Raw genomic sequence first — 13,188 nt, forward strand, 5'->3', positions numbered from 1 at the left:
ACAATTTTGTGAAAGGACATTTAAACATGAATTAATTATTTCACTTTCGGTTTTCTGCCTCTGTAGCCGACTGCTCCTTTTAAGGAAAGACCAGGTCCTTCTTTGGACAATACTTGTGCTCCATCTGAGGATTCCTTGGTCCTGTACAACAGAGTGGCTGCTCAAGGGGATGTGGTTCGTGAATTAAAAGCCAAGAAAGCAGCAAAGGAAGATGTAGATGCAGCTGTAAAACAGCTTTTGGCTTTGAAAGCTGAGTATAAGGAGAAAACCGGCCAGGAATATAAACCTGGAAATCCTCCTGCAGTGGTACAGGATGTTTCTTCTAAGTCATCAGCAAGTACTGTGGAAAGTAAATCTCTCTATGATGAAGTTGCTGCGCAGGGGGAGGTGGTTCGTAAACTGAAAGCTGAAAAAGCCCCCAAGGTCAGTATCCTGGAACGACTTGGGACAATGCCATGAGGAAGCTCATGAATTCAGACGGTGTAGGGTGGTGGTAGTCTCGTCTTTTAAGACATATTGTTTATAGCCGCTTGAATATTTTGGCAGAACAGTCCACACTTACTGATACCTGCCATGTGCCAAGCTCTGGAAATACCGACGAAGAAGCAGCTCACCATCTAGTGTGGGGGAGGGTGTTGGGGAGGAAATGCACACAGTGTGATCCACGTGATGTGACTGTAATCCTGTGTGATGTGTAAGTTGTTCTCAGAAGCGTATGTGGTTGTAAGTGGCAGGGAAGGAGGAAACTATTCATAAAGGATATTGAAAATAGTCCTGAGGTAGAGGAAGCCCTTTATGTGTGAACAAAGTTCAGAGAAGATGCTCTTTAAGTGTAGATCCATGGTTCTCAGGCTTCGTTGTACATCAGAATTATTAGAGAGCTTGCTAAAGCACACATTGTAGGGTCTCACCTCTTGAACTTCTGCTTCAGTAAGTCTGGAGTATGGAGAGAATATGCATCTGTAAAAAGTTGTCCAGGAGAAGCTGGTGCTGCTGGCCTGGGCCCGGGTATGGAAGACACGCACCAGCAGAGGCAGAGAGGTATGAAGGTTCATGGTGTGTTCAGGGAACAGTGGGTCCATTTTTTGGCCAGTGACCATTTCCAGTTCTTCATAGGGGAACCCTCAAGTGATAACAAACTTTTGACTAAAGAACTTATTTTATTCTTGTTTTAATTATATCTTTATGAAAAACATGTAGCCAAGTGGGTGGTAGCACTGAGTGTGGAACAGGATTGTTCGTTGTAAGAGACAAAAGGAATGGCATCTGTGATAGAGAAAGATCATATATATTTTTTTTAATTTTAAAGATTTTATTTACTTATTTTAGAGAAAGAGCACGCATGGTGGGGCAGAGGCAGGGAATGAGGGAGAGGGACAAGCAGATTCCTGCAGAGCTCGGAGCCTGGCGCACGGGGCTCGATCTCACGACCCTGAGATCATGACCTGAGCTGGAACCAAGAGTCGGACGCTTCACCAACCGAGCCCCCCAGGCTCCCTGAGAAGGGTCATATTTAATAATCAAGATACACAGTTGTATTCAAACAGCAGTGTAGTTCTAAAACATGGCCAAATGGATGGTGGTATAACTGCACGTAATTCAGTCTCTCGTAAGCTTCCAAAAATTACATACTCTGGGCTGTGACACAGAGGTATGGTGAACCCTTGGACTTGACTTCTGTGACTAAAGGAGATTTGTTCTTGTCAGGGGATCTGTTGTCCCATCAGCATCCTGGGCTTTGGTTGGAGAAGAATGGAGTAAGAGGTTACAATTTCCTCATCTCATTAACAAGTCCCTAGGCATCTGCCTGGGAACTGTGCCCCTAAGATTCTTTCTTTCATGGACATTTGACCTCTGCTGAAGAGAGAAAATGCTTTGGGGAGATCTTGGAGATTTGTTCTAAAAGTTAATATTTTTCTCTCCATTGTGAAGTGTGAAGAAATCTTTTTTCTCTTTAGTGAGCCTGTCGGAAGTCCTGCAGAGCTGTGATGATCTTCAAATAGCTCTGCTTCTAAGAATGAAGCCTGAAGCTTAGGATGTAAATCCTTGATAGTTCCTGCCCTTTGGCGAGGTTAAGAGTATTTTCCACTCGAGATCAGACACAAGCTAGGGACCCCTTTCTAGATGTAATTTGAGGGGAAGGGCTTTTGGTTCTGAGTAGAGTGCATTGAGATTCTGTGCTGATTCTTGGTCAGGAAGTGATGTGTGGGGTAGTAGCAGCAACCGTTATACTTAGAGCAGCAGCTGGCTACACCTCTTGTCTCATTGGGTTAATGGATTATATCATACTTCCCTGTAATAGCGTGGTCAAGCTTATGAAAAGTCAGCCTATGGGTAAAAAAAATCTAAATTTCTTTGATAATTAGGCAGCTACTTTTATTAGGTACTTTTTGATAATGATAAATGTGATACTGAAATGAGTCTGACTTTAGCTTAACCTACATTACTGAATGCTTACAGTGCACCATATCTGTGTTTCAGAATACTGCTTACTGTTTTTTTCTTCTCTGAATGCTAAGAGTAGTAAATAGTGCTCTCTCCTGTTCTAGAGAATCAACCCAGTTCCTAGGAACGGAAGTATTTTTTAGACTACCTCTGGCACCGTGTACTGAATGCTGTTACTATTTTTGCATTTAATCCACACAACAGCCATGTTCAATAATGTTCAAATAATACTTTTTTTTAAATGATTATATTTATTTTTTTGGAGAGAGCACAGAGGGGGAGGGAGAAGCAGACTCCCCCCCTGAGCAGGGAGCCCGATGTGGGGTTTGATCCCAAGACCTTGAGATCATGACCCAACTGAAGGCAGACACTTAACCGACTGAGCCACCCAGGAGCCCAATACTTCTTTTTTTTATTTGTTGGTTTTAGTAACCATTGAGAAACTGTGAATATGGAAGTAATTTCCTGAAGTTTACAAAGCCTAGATTCCAATTTTGCAGTCAGATTCCCAAGTTATTTCTCATTAGAGGTGGTGGTGGTGGGGCATTGCATTATGAGCCAGAGGGTTATGGTTTTGCTAGTTTATTAATTTATTAAGCAAGTCTGTGCTTACTTTACATTAATAATTTATCTAAGCCTCTTAACTGTTCCATTTCCTACAAAAGTAGTTCTTCTGTTAAGTCATGTTCAGTTATAAAGAAGGTGATCAGCTGAGGATTTATAGTTACAGGCTTCTATTGGAATTTTTCCCTCTTCATTTGTCCATTCTTCTGTCCTTCTCCCCGCCTCCCTCCTGCTTCAGGATTAGATAGTAATTCTATGTATTCTGAGCATAAAGGCAGAGCATAAGCAAAGGTGGGCAAGGAGTGAAAACTTGAAAGTCTAGCTTCAGTTTCTCTTTCAAGTCCACCTTCTGCTCCTCTTTCCTTTTTCTCTTGCTCTGTAGGTTGTTGCAAAACAGTGGATCAGGCAGATACAGTTGTGAGTTGCACCACAACTGAGGGTACACCGAAGATAAAATAATTCTGAATGCTGAGTTACTTTAAAAATTGAACTCACTTTTCAGATTGGAAATATTAACTTTTAAAGTTCGAAAGTTATGGTTTCAAAAAAATAAAACTTTGATTTTGAACACATTGCTCTGATTTGAAATTTAGATGAATGCAGTTTAAACATGGAATTTTAGTATTGCTTGAAATGGGAGCCAGAAAATGATAAATTAAGGGCTTTATGGACTACAACACTTTAAATTCTGGGAGCATGTTTGGCAAACTATGGCCTGCCCCCCTGTGTTTTGTAAGTGAAATTTTATTGGGATACAAGCGCACTTTGTAGTTTACATATTGTCTAAGGCTCTTTCCCTGCTGTTGCTGCGGAGTCCAGTAGTTTCAACAGACCCACAAAACCTACAATATTTTTTACGTGGCCCTGGCCCCTTATTGGAAAAATGAGATGATCCATCCCCTAGAGGACAGAGATTTGAGGACCTCTATAGGAATAACTTTCTTAATTGAAATAATAAATGGCAGCAAAATCAAATGATTATTATGTAAATAGAAACAGTAATTCACAGTTGTTTCGTCTTGTCATTAGCAGCCTCTTTTTGTCAGATCCCATCTGGGTGCTGGTCATCTTACTTCTGCAGTTGTAGCATTTGATTCATGGCACCTTGTAGTTATGCCCCCAGTAATTCAACTTAAATATTCTGCCAGTCTTTGCCCTTTTATATTTTACACCAGTGTTTTTGGTTTTGAAAATCCAAATCAGGGGCACCGAGGTGGCTCAGTTGTTAAGTGTCTGCCTTCGGCTCAGGTCATGATTCCAGGGTCCTGGGATAGAGCCCTGCATCAGGCTCCCTGCTCAGCGGGAAGTCTGCTTCTCCCTCTCTCACTCCCCCTCTTGTGCTCCCTCTCTTGCTGTCTCTCTCTCTCTCTGTCAAATAAATAAATAAAATCTTTAAAACAAAAAAATCCAAATTGCAGCTTATCAGGAGAGGAAACACATTGTTATGCCCCTTTGGTGAACAGGCTGTCCTAGAAAACCACTGCCTCTCACCCCCACCCCAAATAGCCTTAATTCTAAGGCCAAAAAATAAAGATTGCAGGGGGAGAAAATCAGAAGAAACAAACCCATTCTTTCCCTTGACAAATTTTGAGCTTCCTGTTTGGAATTTGTGTGTAATGGGTTTCTGCTATATCTGTATTTGGTCTTTAATACAAGCTTGCTTTTGCTCTAAGCAGGTATAAATCCATCCATGTTGTGAGACAAGACGTTTCACAAGACTGACTACGGCTTAGGGATCTTCTAGGAAAATCTGAGGAGTTTGTATGATTGATTTGTATCAAAGAAAAGCAGCAGATACATTCTGATTTAGGTAAATGAACCCGTTGCGGAATTGAGAAACGGCAGGGCAGGTGTTTCAACCCAGATTGACTCCAGAGTCGGGGCCCTCTGTTGTGCTGGATTGGCTCCTGCGATTGGGGTTCAGTAATTGGGCTGTTCCTTATAGGATTAGGCATTTAAGCGAAATATAGAACTCTAGTCAGTTGACTTAGGAAAAAAAAACCAAACACCTTGCTTTGAAAACCTGTGAACTTCTAGTTCACTAAATCTCCTAGCAGACTTTTTTCCATGATACAAGCTTCATTACTACCCCTCCCCAATTTGGGAGAATTCCCTCTTTGGATTATTACTCATCTCCCACCCCCACCGAGTGAGAATCTACATCATCATCGGGGAGTCTTTATCACTGATGTGTGCAGGTGTCTTTCTCTCTGATAGGTTAAAAAAGGAGCAAAAGGTGGGAGAACATCTATAGAGTTGGAAAAAATAGGTGAAGTCAGAAAAAAGTACTTTTTTAAAAAGCTGTTTTCACTGATAATTGAGGTGCTCCAGCCATTCTGTTCTTACATTTACAATGGTAATGTTAGGTTTTTCTTCTTAAAAGTTCTTTCCTTCCTCACGGAGAAATGTTTCCATCTAGTGGCTGCTGCCTAAATAGCTGTTGGGCACTTTTCTAAATGTAACCAGGTGAGTTCTCTCCTGTCTTCAGTCTGATTCTCAGGTCGTGTGCACTTGCTCAAATTCCCATCTTAACCTCTCACAGAAGTTTTTTTTTATAGGCTGTTTCCTTTCTCATTCATCAGGAGTTACTTATTGAAAACTCTTCGTGTTCGTATTGGCATATGTTAGATAAGTTTCAAACACTTGTGTCCACTAAGAACTTAAGATTTATCAGCACCTGCTTTGTAGGCTTCTGTTGTTTAATCTTATATCAAGTAGTACCGTCCAGTTTTTCTTTGTAAATGCCTTTTGTTCCAGAAAAACTAGAGTATTAAAAGAGATTATTTTTTCCTCATTCCACGAGACGTTAAGTAAGAATCAGAGATCTCTTTTGAAAATGCAGTTTTCATGTCATGTTAGCAGTAGATCACAGACTCTAGAATAAGCCCTGGATTAAATCCTGGCTCTCCTACTACTTATTGTGTAACTCTGGGTAAGGTCCTTAATCTTATTTCTAAACTTTACTTCTTCTATAAAATGAGTTAGAGTTATTTGGGGGAAAAAAAATGATCCACGTAAAGCACTTAGCATAGTGTCCAACACAGAGTAAGTAAATAGGCCATAAAATAATAGTGATAGTTTTTTTGTATTGATAGTGCTAATTCTAATTCAGGAATCTTTAGATACCTTCTAAATCATCAGAGAAGACTGCATAGAGAGCTGTATTATTTCACTGTTTTGAAAAATAACCTGAATAGATTACTTAGTTATCCACAGTGTTCCATTTCTCAATTGGAGGAGATAAAAGTGTATATAATTCTCTATTTTTAGAATATCATTTAGTAGTAAAGTGATTTGTCCATTTTAATTTTCCTTTATAATATTTTGAATTATAATCTTGCCAAACAAGGTTTTTTTTTCTTTGTGAAGGGTGTGCCACCTGACTTCAGACTCTGGTCAACACTTGCTTGTAGCGGAATGGAACTTCTTTCAAGGCCTCTTTTTGTAGAAGTAGTTGCAGGAAAGTGCCTTAACTTTTTTCCCATTTTCTTTCTTTTAGCTGATGGAAGTTTCTTTTTCCTTGATTCTTGTAAGTCTGATTAATTGTGTCTTATTCCTTAGGAGTTGGTAGATCCTGTTGTGAAAATGCTTTTAATTCTAAAGACAATGTAAAGAAGAGACTGGTCAGGGGTACAAATCAGGCAAGCTACATACTTCTCTCTGTGAGATTTCTCCTCTTATATTTACTCCAGTGTGGTACCTGGTGTGACAGACTCTACTTCGGTAGGCAGCAAAATACTGTACGGACAAGGAAATGTCACTTGTTGACTCACAGATGCAAGTTCTTTTACGGTAAACCAGTACTTCCTGCACTCCTTTACCCCCACTGTAGTATTCTTCCTGGCTTCTGTTGGGTTGCTCTTAGCTGTTTGGAGCGCTGTCATGATGTAGCAGTGAAACTTGGAAACTAGGGTAATTTGGACACACTTTTTCTCTCTCCGATTGATGGGATGGCTTTTCAGTGGTGTGTTGGTCTGTGCTTAGGTAGTACTACCATTCAGGTAAAGCGTTCAGCCTTTGTCCTTTGCGTTGTTGTCCTTCTCTGCTAGAATCATAAGCGTCTCAGCTGGGCTGAGTATTTTGTTCTTTTTCATTATGATTACATTGAAGTATCAGAGGATGATGTATATACTTTAATGTCTAATTAAAACCTCAACATACTGGGGCTCCTGGGAGGCTCAGTTAGTTAAGCATCTGACTCTTGGTTTCAGCTCAGGTCAGGTTCTCAGGGTCATGAGATCGAGCCCTGTGTTGGGCTCTGTGCTGAATGGGGAGTCTGCTTCTCTACCTCCCTCTCTCCCTCTGCCCCTTCCGCTGCATGTGCTCTCTTGCTCTCTAAAATAAATAAATCTTAAAAAAAAAAAAAAAAACCTCTATATACCATCTCATTTTATTGTAAATTTTTAAAAGAATAATGTATTCTTTAGTTGGGCCCAAGCTGTGGTTTGTTTGTTTTGTGCTGTATTTAGTGTTTGTTTAGTAGGCTAATGAAAATAAGGTTTGTGTAGCAAAGCCATTGAGCTGATCTTCATTCTGATTTTGTAATTTCTGACTCCAGTATTTATAGACCTAGGGCTCGGACACTGCCAGTTTGCTTAGATATTCTGTTATTTATTTGTCTGTTTACATATGTTAAATGGGAACTTAAAGTGCTATATGTGTATGTGTTTATGTTTATTTTTATGATTTGTATATAGGATTAATACGATTTATATTTTTAACTTTTTTTTTTTTTTAGCTTTGATCTGTTATTTTATAAGTGAACTCCTTTGTTGCTTGGGGTCCTCCATGATGATTATTTATAAGAATGCTTTGGTGGTAATTAACTTTTAATAACCATTGATTTTCAGAAATTTTCAGAAATTTCAGAAAGTTTTAAGTAATTGTTTTTTGTCTTTTATTTCAGGCTAAAGTAAATGAAGCTGTGGAATGCTTACTCTCTCTGAAAGCTCAGTATAAAGAGAAAACTGGAAAGGAGTACATTCCTGGTCAGCCTCCATTATCTCAAAGTTCAGACTCAACCAACAGCTCTGAGCCTAGTGGTCCAGAAACACCAGAAGCCAAAGTACTTTTTGACAAAGTAGCTTCTCAAGGAGAAGTTGTTCGAAAACTTAAAGCTGAAAAGGCCTCTAAGGTTAGCGTGGTATTTTGTTTGTATTTTTGTTTTTTACATGACAGACTATTTTCTTTGCCCGGAACACTTTCTGGCCCATCAAATCTAAGTTCTGCTCATATATTTCAGTTCTCAACCTTTGTCTAGGGTATTAGAGAAGCTTTCACTGATCACTTCTCTCTCTGTCTGTATTTGACTCGACATTCTCATAAGACTGCCTTTCTCTGACATTGTGCTTACACACTGTGTTTTAGCTGTTGCCTGCTTCTCTCTAGTCTGTGAGATCCTAGAGAATAGGGACCTAGACCCCAGCAGTGCTCATTATAGGCCCTTGGTGCATGCTCTTGTTTTACTCATTCTCCTCACGCTGAGTCAGTCTCAAATGGCAAGTGTTATTTTGAGCTCTGTGTAGTCTGTGCTAATTATATTCTCTTCATTGGAGTAGGATTTTTTTTCATACAGATTTGTGAATGGAAAACAGTACGTCATTACAGGTTTTAAAGTTTAACCAGTAATACGGAAACTTGATTACTGTCATCTTTATGATTATGAAATGTTGAACGTATGTAGTGTAATGGCCCTAACTTAAATTGCAGTGGAATACATGTTACATACTAGAGCTTTCTGATAGAACTTCCTGTGATGGTGGAAGTGTTCTGTAGCAGTTGTCCCGTCCCGCAGTCACTAGCCACGTGTCACCACTGAGGACTTGAAATGTGGCTGTTGTGACGGAGGAACTGAGTTTTCAATTTTATTTACTTGAATTTAAATAGCCACATGTGGCTAATGACTCCTGTTCAGACAGTGCAATTACCGTACTGTGTTTCAGTCCCTCTTTTGTACAATTCTGTTTGTCGTATTTTTTTTGTTTTCAGTAGTTAGTATATTTAACGTTCTCCACGCTTACCACATTCCCCTCTGCCTTCACTTATGTTTTCAGATCTGCTTAGGAAGCTTTGGACATTGGTGCTCAGACAGTGATTTGAATGAAATATTATCTTCTCTTTTCCTCTTTTGTTAAACTAAAGGATCAAGTAGATACGGCTGTGCAGGAACTCCTTCAGCTGAAAGCACAGTACAAGTCTCTGACAGGAGTAGAATATAAGCCTGTCTCTGCCACTGGGGCTGAGGACAAAGATAAGAAAAAGAAAGAAAAAGAAAATAAATCTGAAAAGCAGAATAAGCCTCAGAAACAAAGTGATGGCCAAAAGAAAGACTCCTTTAAAAGCCAAGGAAGTGGACTGTCATCCAGTGGAGCGGGAGAAGGGCAGGGGCCTAAGAAACAGACCAGGTAATAGAACATGGAAGCTTCATTCCAAGTGAAGCAGTTGTGAAGGAATTCAACTCTGAAACTATTTTTTAAAAAACAGACTTTGGTTAGTTTGACTGTCATGTGAAGTTGGAGAATGATAGAGGTATAGTGCCAGCAAATAGCTTTTGTTAATTTTCTATTTATTTAGGTAACAAATTTGTTTGCTTGGTTTAGGACTCTCAGAATATAAAAAGTTCAGTGAAGTCTCACTCGCATGCTTGTAGCCCATCTTCCCAGTTTCTCCTACCACCTTAATGAATTGGTAACCACAGCTAGTTTCCTCTGTAACCACTGAGAGATCATTTGGCTCCACAAATGAAAACAAGTATCTATAAATGTTCCCCTTTTCCTCCCTTTTAACACAGTTGGTAGCCTGACAATATTCATTGCCTTACAACTTAACCAGATTCTTCAGATGAAAATTTTTCATGGTGACTAAATGACAACTTCACTCTTGATAGGATTTCAAGTTTGGTAGGATAATATACAACAAAGCTGTTTAAAAGACAAAACAGTGAAATAGATGATGTTTGAATATGTTCCAGTTCATATGAATAATTTGATGTCCCTGTCCGTAATCCCCATGGCAAAATTAGGGTAGACTTTGTGCTAGCTTCCTGCAGGGGCTTAATAAAAAGAAAACGCTATCATTAGCAACTGCTATTGTGAGATTTTGTGTGTGTGTGTGTGTGTGAGAGAGAGAGAGAGAGCGCTTTTGGTTTTAGATTTGTTTAAAATTCTGCCTCTTAACTCTCACATCATACATGCAACGTCTCCTTAAACAAGAGAATATAACAGTTGTTTTTCTTTCTATTGACTGAGTAATCAGAATTATAGTTCATAGAATAATACAAGAGAGAACAGAACTTCTCACCTTTTACCTCTGTTTGTGGAAGGGCCAGGTTTCATGTAGGCCTCTTGAGCCACGTCAAAGTGAAACAGTGGAGAAGTCAGCTATAAGTACATTAAGATTTTAAGCCAATAAAGCCTTGTTTGTAAACAGGACTGATGGGTGATTTTTTTGTGTGTGGATCGTAAGACCACAGTTCTTGAATAATTACTGGTTTCAAGAAAAAGATCATCGTCTAGAATAGTTTTTTATTGCAGATCTAACTTACTTTGCATCTGTCTCTGCAACTTTTACTTACTGCAATTAAAAGAAAAATTTGTAGACTATGTACGGATTATATCTACTGATGTGTGCACACATACACAGCCGTTGTTTTCATTGCTCTTTACATGTCACTTTCAGTGGGACGGCGATCTTGATAATTACAATGTTTTCTGGACTGAGTTTGGCAAAAGATTCTTCTTACTTTTTAGTGACAGAATTCTATGTGAATAAATTCTGTCTTTACTACAAATACATTATCTTCTAAAGAACTTTGTAGAAGAGATGTCTGCATGAAAATCGTAGCTTTTGCTAGCTTGACATTCCTAGTGCTTTGTGGGCAGCATCTTACCACCTTTTAAGAGGCTAAAGCATTATCTTGGGAATGAATATACAAGACCGAAATGTGGAAATAACTCGTATTGAAGAAAAACCTCTTCTGTTTTGAACTTCAGAAGTTTGTTTCCATTCAGCATAAAAGCAGTTGATGAAGGGACTCATATTTTATTTTTCATATCTACAGGTTGGGTCTTGAGGCAAAAAAAGAAGAAAACCTTGCAGATTGGTATTCTCAAGTGAGTATCCATTCAGTTTGTTTTCATGTTTTAAATTTCTCGAAGACTGCTTTGTATTTAGATTCTGAAAGTCCAGACACAAAGTAATATATGATGTCATTAATAACATATGGTATAGCCATTTAACGTGTCACAGTTTTCAGAGCATGTTCACATAAAGCAATGAATTAAGAAGTAGCCCTATGAGATAGTCATTATTCAATTTTTTTTTTTAATGGCGAGGTAAAGGGATTAATCCAAAGTCACAAAGATAGTAAACAGCAGAAGCAAGATTGGAATTCAAGCCTTCAGGGATTAAGCTTGGTGTTTCTCACTACAGAAAAGCCCATTTTACACGCATTAAGGGGATGCACCAACAGTGGGAGCCTCCAGATTTGAAGCTTGGTTATCATTCACTTGGCACTTGTATCATCATTTTGGTTTAATTTAGGCTTCAAAGACCATGTTTTTCTTTTAAAAAGGTCATCACAAAATCAGAACTGATTGAATACTATGATGTAAGTGGCTGCTATATTCTTCGTCCCTGGGCGTATTCCATTTGGGAATCCATCAAGGACTTTTTTGATGCCGAGATCAAGAAACTTGGTGTTGAAAACTGCTATTTCCCCATGTTTGTGTCTCAAGGTGCATTAGAGAAAGAGAAGACTCATATTGCTGACTTTGCCCCTGAGGTAAGTTAGCTTGCTTTGTGTATTTTCGCAGTTTTCTCTCATACACTTGAAAGTGTATTTTCAGTTCACACTTGAGCAGTAATTTAAATGGCAAGACCAATTTAGAGAAATATAAAGCCATTAAAAAATATGTACATATTTCTACCTTCAGGACAAGTTATGATTCTGTTTGTTACATTAACTGGCTCTTACTTTTTGCTAAATATTTAGAAGGACAGTAAGTATCTCCTTTTCTTACCAGGAACAGCAGCAATTATTTTAATTGGCCTTAATTTCTGTAGCAAAAATTGAAATAGAAATTTGCCTGTATTTGTGCTGTTTCTCTGAAATGCTGTTTAAAAAATGTATGGAAAATGATTTTCTCTCACTAGGTTGCTTGGGTTACAAGATCTGGCAAAACAGAGTTGGCAGAACCAATTGCCGTTCGTCCCACTAGTGAAACAGGTGAGGATGGGCCTTGGGGCACCGGAGAGCACTAGAGACGGCTTCTAGAGTCACCTCAGTGTTGATTTTGTGTTTTTATGATCCTCCTTGACAGCACACAGTTTAATGAATGTTGATAAAGATGAATATATACTGAAGTTACATAGAATTTTATTCTCAGTGCAGTAAACATTGCAGAGCTTAATCATTAGAATAAGTGTTTTGTTTTTAATCATTTTTTATTTGATACTACAAGTTTTCAGAACTTTACAAGACTTATTCTTAGAATAGTTTTAAATCTTGGAATTGATTATTAAGTTTGCCAAATACTGATATTTTATGCCATGTTTTCTTACAAATTTTGTTAGTCATTTTAATACATTTATATTTTATAGGGTTTTTATAGATTACTAAGTGATTTCATTTATATATTGTATTCTTATAATAGTGAGAGAGGTGGAGGCAGCGATTGTAATCTCCATTTTGCAGGTAAAAAAAAGTCTCTGAAAGGTTTTTGGGTTTGTCAGTGTTTTCCAAAGTAATTATCCATCTTTAGAATGAAGGATTATTTACTGTTTACTTCATACTTCTGCTGATAGTCTTGTATAATGTTATAAGGATGCATTAATGAAATTATAACACCAGCTGTTTTCTGACTGGCAGAGTTTTTAGTAATTCTAGATAGTCATGAGTAGGCTGTGATTAGACAGACACCTTCACTTAAATAAACAATTCATGGCAAAGAACTTTCATACTGTGGGTAGATGCATTAGATAGATTTAATCTGATTCTATTAGTTCTAATAGATAACTGTGCTGGATTCAGCAAGTTATTTAGCTTCCCTATGCTCAGATTTCGCATCTTTGATACAAAGAGTGTGATATTAACTTTGTGGATTGAACGTGGGAACTAAACAGCATCATAAGTGCTAAGAATTTCAGAGAGCATGGTATATGCTGTAAGAGCTGCACTTA

At 38.4% G+C, this 13,188-nt stretch overlaps 1 protein-coding gene across 1 annotated transcript in view; it reads left to right on the plus strand.

The window, feature by feature from the left end:
- EPRS1 (glutamyl-prolyl-tRNA synthetase 1) overlaps positions 1-13,188 on the plus strand; it is a 65,502-nt gene that overhangs the window by 38,536 nt on the left and 13,778 nt on the right. Inside the window, exons 18-23 of the mRNA XM_040636011.1 lie at positions 67-423; positions 7,916-8,143; positions 9,151-9,413; positions 11,069-11,120; positions 11,582-11,791; positions 12,163-12,235. Coding sequence (XP_040491945.1) covers positions 67-423; positions 7,916-8,143; positions 9,151-9,413; positions 11,069-11,120; positions 11,582-11,791; positions 12,163-12,235 — 1,183 coding nt within the window. The remainder of the gene's footprint in view (positions 1-66; positions 424-7,915; positions 8,144-9,150; positions 9,414-11,068; positions 11,121-11,581; positions 11,792-12,162; positions 12,236-13,188) is intronic.

The sequence above is a fragment of the Ursus maritimus genome, unplaced genomic scaffold, assembly GCF_017311325.1.
Source record: "Ursus maritimus isolate PB19 unplaced genomic scaffold, ASM1731132v1 scaffold_2, whole genome shotgun sequence".
Classification (NCBI taxonomy): Eukaryota; Metazoa; Chordata; class Mammalia; order Carnivora; family Ursidae; genus Ursus; species Ursus maritimus.